Source organism: Camelus ferus, chromosome 16, assembly GCF_009834535.1.
Source record: "Camelus ferus isolate YT-003-E chromosome 16, BCGSAC_Cfer_1.0, whole genome shotgun sequence".
In the NCBI taxonomy this organism is placed as follows: domain Eukaryota; kingdom Metazoa; phylum Chordata; class Mammalia; order Artiodactyla; family Camelidae; genus Camelus; species Camelus ferus.
In genome coordinates this window covers 35,629,076-35,637,617 of record NC_045711.1, presented here as the reverse complement: position 1 = coordinate 35,637,617, position 8,542 = coordinate 35,629,076, and the positions used below count along the sequence as shown (strand labels likewise).

General features: G+C 51.7%; 1 protein-coding gene across 1 annotated transcript; it reads right to left on the bottom strand.

Annotated features, from left to right (window-relative positions):
• Positions 1 to 3,768: 3,768 nt before the first annotated feature.
• TUBG1 (tubulin gamma 1) lies at positions 3,769 to 8,523 on the bottom strand. Its single transcript, XM_032457235.1, has 11 exons — positions 8,364 to 8,523; positions 7,931 to 8,043; positions 7,566 to 7,733; positions 6,676 to 6,744; positions 6,314 to 6,393; positions 5,750 to 5,876; positions 5,440 to 5,526; positions 5,171 to 5,320; positions 4,602 to 4,754; positions 4,357 to 4,518; positions 3,769 to 4,168 (listed from the first exon to the last, which is right to left on the bottom strand). Exons 1-11 carry the CDS (start codon positions 8,410 to 8,412, stop codon positions 3,971 to 3,973), a joined length of 1,356 nt encoding a protein of 451 aa, XP_032313126.1. The 5' UTR covers positions 8,413 to 8,523; the 3' UTR covers positions 3,769 to 3,970.
• Between the last annotated feature and the right edge of the window lie 19 nt (positions 8,524 to 8,542).

The following is an 8,542-nucleotide window of genomic DNA, read 5'->3' as shown; positions in this document are numbered from 1 at the left end:
TGCTCAGTAATGATTCCAGTATTGTTTTGTATTGTAATTTTTACATATAGAACTTAAAATTGGACAACTTGTATTTTGAGACATTAAATTCAAAAAAAGAAAAACAAAATGTGTGATCACATGCAAAAATTATATTATTAATATGTTATAAGTATATAATATAAATTACATTATATTATCCACCCCCAATAAAATTGGGAACCCCCTTGAGTAGGGTTCATTGTGAAGCTTAATGGGCAACTTGGTCTCTATTTTTAATAAATGCTTGCTTAATTAATGAACAAATGAAAAAATGTCAACTAGGCCTTAACAGCCCTGATTACTCACATGTATTGATTTGATGTTGGTTTTTTGTTGTTGTTGTTTTTGTTGGTTTTTTTGAGGGGGGAGATAATTAGGTTTATTTATTTATTTATAGAGGAGGACTGGGAATTGAACCCAGGACCTCGTGCATGCTAAGCACATGCTCTACCACTGAGCTATATCCCCCACCCCCTCTGGTATTCTTTATTTTAGGGTGAAACTGTCCTCGTTTTCCCAGGAATGAGGGAATGTGGGAATTTTAGTTTTAAAACCAAATCTGAGGGGGTTCTTGGGTGTCAAGACACTTTCAGTGCTAACACCAGAATGAGTTGGTCACCCAATTAATAATTCAGCACTGGATTTGAGAGTTATTGGGTTAGCAGGAAGAAATGCCTACTTCTGGATTCCACAGCCAAGGTCACCATGATAGCAATGCCACAGATTTGGGGATGGTGTTTCCAACTGGGTCTCCGGTAGGTGTTAGACCCTGACTGACACGGCCTGCAGCTTTGCAAAAAAACTCTATTTTACCAGTTTACACTGTAGTGATCAGGCCCTAGGAAATTCAATTTCAACTTAAAAATGATGGATGAGTAAATTCAGAATGTCAATTTCAAATGTTCCTGTTACTTTTCTAGGGCAGCCCTTTACCTGCTTAAGATACTCAAGATGGACTGGAAAGTGGTAGAGGTGGGCGTGACTGGAGCAGGGACTGTCTGTTGGGTTTTCACTGACTCAGGGCTGCAGAGTGCCCATTTCCAGGGATTGCTAGAACACTTGTGACTGACTGGTAGAGACCACGGGTAAGGCTTACTACGCTGACTCACCACCTCTGTCAGTAGCTGCGCTCAGCGGGAGCTCCCTGCCCACCCTTGTGCTCATTACCTCTTGGCTTCATTTCAGTACTCTTTCCAAAGTTACAATCCCTAAGTTTCAGATTCGTTTAAACCACTCTATTTTAAGTGCTTCCTGCTACCAGATCTCTGTCTCACGCATGTTTGAGGTTCCCTGGGGCCACATCACACTGGAGTGTTCTAGGAACATTACCTTTAAATGGCTCATTTTCTCTGATTTGTTTAGTCAGAAAGCAGTTCCTGTTCTGGGCCTGAGGGTTCTGCTCTCTCCAGCTCTTCCGCAGCAGCCCTGTCTCTCCTCGGGGACAGTTACTTCTGTGGCTGGCAGGCTCTCAGACCACAGGGATTTTTCACCACCAGCACCACCTGCTGCCCTGATTCCCAGAGGCCTCCCTCCCTTTCCACCTGGCCTCCTCGCTGCCCTCTAGTTGACACATTTTGAGGTCTGCTGATGGCCAACAACAGGGAGGGCCTGCTCCGGTGTGGGGTGATGGGTGATCTGGAAATAGCCCTGGGGGAGGGGCCTGGCTCTGAAGCTGGCATTGAGGTGTCTGTCTGCGCTTAGACACTCAGCAATCAGAAAAAGGAGGCATCTTTGTAAGTCCAGTTCTCCCTCCCAGGGAGGCCCACTGCGCAGGGTATTCACGCCTTTGGGTGGATGACTGTAGTGCTGTCCACATACAGCTTTTCCTCTGGACTGCCTAGATGTTTCCTCTCCCTGGGGCTCCACACTCTTTAAATGGGTCTTGCTAACGAGGGCCCTGGGTTTGCTTGTGGCCTGGAGGGAGGCCAGCTGGCCATTCACATATAGCAGCCTTACCACATCTGCCAGCTCATGATCCCCCACTCAGCACCAGCCACTCGTGCTGATGCCCCAAGTGATGAAAAGCTGTCAACAGGGGCGGGGCAGGAGCAAGGCAAGGTACACAGAGGTGCAGGGTTCAGAGGCAGAGCTGGGGAAGGGACCCAGTGCACACAGGTTTCCCTGAAGTCCCCTTCCTCCCTACAGGCAGGTGGCTGATACTGACTAGGCTGGCCCTTGCAAGTCAGCCTCCTACAGACCCTGGCATCCGAAAGTGACAGGCTTGTACTTTGACGGCACTGGTGACAGGCTTGTGGCTCCGCTGCCACCCCTCAGGCTGCCCAGGGCCTGGCTTGTGACTGTGTATCCTCTGCCCATCAGTCCTGTAAGTGTCCCCTTTGTTTATGAAGGTCTGGCCTGTATGTTGCTCAGTTTGTCCATGTCCAGAGCTTTATTAAAGATAAATAGGTTCATGGAAAGAAAAGTGTGTCCCCCGTTCAATTGTAAGAAGAGAAAACGAAGTCTTAGTTCACCCAAAGCTCCTAGATACTTTAGCCTCCACAGGGAGTTGCAGGCACTCTGTTGGGCTGGTGCTTCACCTCCACACGCTCTGCCAGCCCCAGTCCTTCTGATCCCCTGGGCTTGACCCTCTGGGTTTGGCCCCAGACATCCTGGCGGCGAAGGTAAGAAGGCAGGCATAGGTCTCCAGCTACCCTGACTTGGGTGATAGGGACACTTGGAAGGTGTACCTGAAGCCCATTGAGGCTGACACCATCTCCTCCCCTGGATTGCAGCAGCCCAATCTGTACAGGCGTTCAAGGTCCCCACACCCCTGCATGATCATTGGCCCATGCAATGGTTAGGAACACTGATGCCAGTCAGTCAGACCAGGGTTTGACTCCAACTCTATTTACTAGCTGGGTGGCTTGATAAATTAACCATTCTTAGCCTCAGCTTCCTCGTTTACAAAATGGGTTAATAATAATATCTACTACTTCATAGGGTTGTCATGAGGATTAAACAAAATCATGTGAGGTACTTAGCACAGTGTCCACGTGCATGTTAATTCCTGTTGCTACAGTCTTCACCTTTGAGGTGTATAAGGGCCTAAGAGGGGCCCTGACAAGTCACCAGTCAAGTGACAACCTGCTTTGCCTTTTTGATTCTGAAGATTTAGGCCACTATGTATTACTTCCTCTCTGCAATCTTGTACCAGAAGTAGAAGACACTGGCCTTTGACTTAACTGGAGATCACCTGAGAACAGAATTATGGTGCCTTAGGTATGGGCTCACTTTTGGCCTTGCCTACAGTCTAGGCTTTGGTTTTGATCTCCTGATTTGACTGTCCTAGACTCCAGCTGCCTGACCAGGGCTCTCCAGGATTGGATATCTGGCACTGCCCCCAGTGCAGGAAGATGAAAGGCATGTGGGCTGACTGTATTGCTTGTCTGGGGCTTGGTGGTGGGGGTGGTAGCCTCAGGCCTTTTGCCATGATGACCAGCAGGACACTAATGTGGGAAAGTGAAACTGGTGGAATGGTCACCTATATAGGGAAGAGTGGGAGGGGACTGGGACCCAGAGTGTGAGATAGAGAACAAGGTAGCATTTGTGGACCTCTCTGCCCTGGAAAGGAATGTCTCAGGGTCAACCCCACCCATGTTCTCCAATACTAGGCAGGAGAGGGAAAAGCTGGGGGAGGCTGCTTGCTTAGAGTTGAAGGTATTGGAAGTAGAGGAAGACCCTGTCGGAATGATGAAGAACAGGCACCCCCTGCCCCCAGTTCTCCAAGCCTTCAAAGAGACCAGTGACTTGATTTATATCCAGTGCTTTATTAAACATAAATAGTCTCGTAAGAGGAGAAGTAAGTATGTCCCCAGGACAAAAGAGACTACTGTGTGTGTGTTTATAAGAAAGAGGTACGAGGTCCCTGATCTGTACTCTGAGTGGGTGGTTAGTCAGGCAGGACCTGGGACAACCAGTAAGGCAGATGAGGGTCCCTGTTCTGGGGGACTCACTGTTCCTGGGTGCCCCAGGAGATGTAGTCTGGCCGTGTGGCTGCATGGTATTCATCAATGAGCTGCTGCACAATCTCCCTGGATGTGTCCAGCTCGTCAAAGTTCTCCCTGAAGATGTCCTCCTTGCGGAACTGCTCCAGGAAGGCCTCCCGCTTCCGCAGCTTGTCATACTGGCGACAGGTCCGCTCGAAGAGCTTAGGGTGTGCAGAAAGCAGGGGTCACAAAGAACATCAAGGAGCAACATGGCCCAGAGAGCCAGGGAACTGAGGCTGGGCTATCTCCACAGTAAAGAAGCCAGAAGCAGAGGCAGCAGGGATGCATAGAGGTGAGGCACAGCCAGGACAATGATTATGAGAAAACAGATGCAAACTGTGAGGCTCACCGAGGAGATGCTGGTGTGGTTGGCCATCATGAGCCCACTGACCCTATGGGCAGAAGGCAAGTAGGGCGACTTCCTGGACAGGGCCACCTGGATGCTGGCTGGGCCCCAGGGGATGAAGTTGGCCAATTTCCGTTCCCGGATCCTCTGCAGGCTCTTGTGGACCTAGGATGGGCACAGGAGTGGTGGTGGTAGCCTCTCCTCTACCCCTGTGGGCTCCGGGGGTAGAACGGAGGGGCCTCTCCTACCTGGGTGGGGTCCACCTCCCCCTGGATGATGTTGAGGATGGCGATGTAGCAGTGGTTGGTCTGGCGGTCCCGGCCTGTGGACACCATCACGTTCTTGGGCTGCAGTAGCCGCCTCATGACATCCAGGACCGTGGTCTTCCTCACGCTGGCCACCTGAGGGGAGAGTGGCCACAGGGACCAGGCCAGCACTCAGGGCACAGTCCAGAGATGCACGGACAGAGAGGAGCAGCAACACATGTCCCCATCGGACTTGGGGTAGTTTGGGCTCTGTGGGGAGTGTCCTCAGATTCAGGTTCACGCTGAGCCTCTGCTGTGGTATCAGGCATCTCAGCCCTCCTCGCTCGGCAAACTCACACCCTTGTGCGGGAGCCTATGCAGACCCCGTACAGCCCAGGCCCCGCAGGGAGCCACAGGCAGAGGGAAGAGGAGAGCAAGGCAGCCAGACAGTCGCCCAGTCTGTGCCAGACCCTGAGCGCAGGGCCTCTGGGGGCCACAAAGGGCGGCTCCAGGTGCAGCAGGGAGGAGAGAAAGGCTCCTCAGGGCCTGCTGGGCCCGAGGGCTGCTCTTACCGACTGGTCCGTGGTGAGGGGGGTGTAGCCGGTCATGAGGAAGTGGAGCCGTGGTGTGGGAATGAGCGAGGCGATGAGGCCGATGAGGTCATTGTTCATGTAGCCAGGGTAGCGCAGGGTGGTGGTGCTGGCCGACATGATGGTGGACACCTGGGGACAAGGGTGCCGTGTCATGGGTCTTGCCCAGGGGTGGGGGTGCCTCCCTTCCCCAGATGATGCTCTGGCAAGGAGGGGTTCCAGTCTAAAGGAATCCAGGAGTTGGGGCTCACTAGCTGGTTGATCTGGGAGAAGGATGGGTTCTGGATGTGCAGGCGGTCTGTAGCGATCCGGTTCAGGGCTGTGTTGTCCAGCACCACCTGGGGGGACAGAAGTGGGTGACAAATTTATGGGGACAGAAGGAAAAAGAGCTCTGCCTGAGTCTGTGCTCCAAAGTTTAATTTCCTTGGTGCTTCATGGCCAGAAAGACCCATCCAAAAGGGACTTGCACGGGAGGGTTCAAAAAGGACTTTTAAAAATATGTGAAAATGATGAAATAGACATTGGGTTGGGGCGTGGAGAAAGTTAGACTCCAGGACTCACCACACAGTCTGCGTTCTGAGTCAGCCTCTTGAGTGTGAGCAGTGAGTTGTAGGGCTGGACCACCACATCGCTCATCTCGTCCTGGTTGGGAAACACTGAGTAAGTCTGCACCAGCTTCTTGGGGTACCTAGTGGAGTTTGAGAGGATGGGCAAGAGCAACAGACTGGAGGCTTGGTAATCTTGGGGCTCCCACCAACTGTCAGGAAGCAGCTAAATCAGGGTAGGGAAATTGGGGTTGGGTCATAGGACAGCAGAGAAAGGAGACTTGACTTTTAGAAGTCTGTAACCCAAAGCACGGGAAGGGCAGAGACATCTTAGGATCTAGGGTTCTAACTCTAAACAGGCCATACTCCTTGAATCTGCATCTAAAGACTAGATGCTAGACTCTGGTTCCAACCACTGGGAGTAGGATCAGGTTTTTGATTATTGTACCTTGTCTTTCCTCAATACAAGAGAGAAAACAAGGGCCCCTTTCCTGCTCCAGTGAATAGGAAGGTTTATCTGGAGGGCCTCCCAGTCACCTGGGAAACCAAGTCCTCCCAGACTCTTAAAACACAGACTGACCTGTCATTGAGCCGTTCCAAGAGGTAGGAGCCCAGGCCAGAGCCTGTTCCCCCAGCGATGGAGTGACATAGCACAAAGCCCTGAATGGGGAAGGGGCAGTCAGTGTCTAGGTATCAGTGGCAGCATTTCAAACTAGACCCATTTTATAATTTCTTGGACCCTATCTTCCTGGGCCCTCTCCTCCACTTCCCTCCCCCAACACATACAGCTTGGGAGACTCTGCCTTGTTTCCAGCAAGGCCCCATGGCTGCTGTCCAGTGCAAAGGATACATGGGAGGGTCTCGTACCTAACAAGTGGCTTCTAAAGGGCATTGCCGAGCCTTCCCCATGTCGGCTCCCATCAGCATTCCCGAGACGCTCACCTCTAGACTGTCACTGCCATCTGCCTCCCGGTCTATGATGTCAAAAATGTCTTCATGGATCTTCTCTCCCTGTACAGACATGGGGAGGGTCAGAGTGGGACGGGACTATGGGACAAGGAGTCTGACCTCAGAATAGCCACCCTTGATTTTTCTTATAGCACCTAAAAGTCCTTTTTTGGAGCCTAGTAGTTGTGCTTTTTATTTGCATTGAGAGACGTTATAGCACAGTGGTTTCATAACCCTCTACATCCAGACTGCCTGGGTTCCTTGATTAGCCTTAGTTCTAGTTAGCTGAGTGACTCTGGGCAGGTTACTAAATCACTCTATACCTCAGTTTCCTTATCTGTATAATAAAGGTATATAACACAGGTCTAGTCTCTGATCTAAAATTCTTGGGGCCAGTTATCTTTCAGAAGTCAAATATTTCAGATTCTAGGAAGGTAATATGGTATCAAATACATTAATATTTTTGCACTGGAAAGTATAAGTAATGACAATAAGTTGGATAGAAATTATAAACTAGCCTGTCTCCATTGAGATTTGGTTTTGGTGCTAAATGAGTAGTTATAAATCATCTTTTGGTTTCAGAGTTTTTTGGGTTCTGTAAATCCACAGAGACTGTAGACCTGTAGTATCTACCTCTAGGGTTGTTGGGAGGTTTAAGTAAGTTAATATACGTAAAGCACTCAATACGGCCTGACTCACGGCACTTGGCTAGTGCAGTCTCTACGCTACATAGTTAGCTTAGAAAAAAGAACTCTCCTCAGCCATGTCTCTCTCTCTCTGTCTTTTCATTCATACATCCTCCAACTAGTTTCATCTCTCTGGGAAGTCCTAGGGCCTGCTCCCACACAGGAAGGGTGTTGTTCTGCAAGGGAATAGCAAATGACCTGGGAGAATCCGCTGGCCCAGTTGTTGCCAGCTCCTCCTCCATGCTCTGACAGGTAGATGTTCTCTGGGTTGTAGAGCTTGGCATAGGGGGAATTGAGGATGGAGTGGATCACCCGGGGCTCCAGGTCCAGCAGCACAGCCCTAGGGATGTAGTGCTCATCGTCTGCCTGTCAAGGGGAGTCCAGGAGGGAGCCCAATCAGCTAGGGCCCTCCCAGTCCTCCCAACTCTGGCTCCTGCCTGCCCTCCCTCTTCAAGCCAGCCGCCCTGGCTCCTCTGCCCAGTTGGTCTCCCAGTACCAAGCCGCTGCCCTTCCCTTCGGGCCCCCTGGGCCGCTGCCGGCCCTGGTCAAGTCGCTGGGGGCACCTGATAGAAAAAGACGTCCTTGCGGTCAGTGCCCTCGGTGGCGAACTCCTCCACGATGCCCTCGGGGCTGATACCATGCTCGGCGCACAGCTGTTTCCAGAACTCGAACCCAACTGGGGGGAGGGGCGGGAGGGGGGGAAAGAGGATATATGGGTCTGGGCAGGTTCCAACTAGGAGCTGGGGGACTGAGCGCCTGGGTCCAGGGATAGGAAATCAAGCCTCGGGAGTCTCCCGTGTCAGAGGAAAGGGCTGTATGCCAGCGACTGGGCAGGGAAGGGCCCCTTGGGGTTGGTCAACTGGACACTGGGTCAGGAATGACCCGCCTTTCCGAGAGCTACGATCCTGGTAAGGGTAGATGGAGTCCAGGATCCCGCAGCGAGATCCCACAGAATCTAAGGAACCTGGCTAGTGGAGGGGCCGGAGGTTCGCTCACTCTGATTGCCGCACTGGCCCAACTGTAGGGTGATGATCTCCCTCGGCATCGCTCCTGAAGCACGGGCGTTGCAGCCGCTCCCGCCAGGAAAGCCGCCGCTCGCCAGCCAGCTAGCCGCGCGACGCAGGCGCCAAACAACCCATTCCGCCCACGAACTTTCTCCGCTCCAATGAGAACTG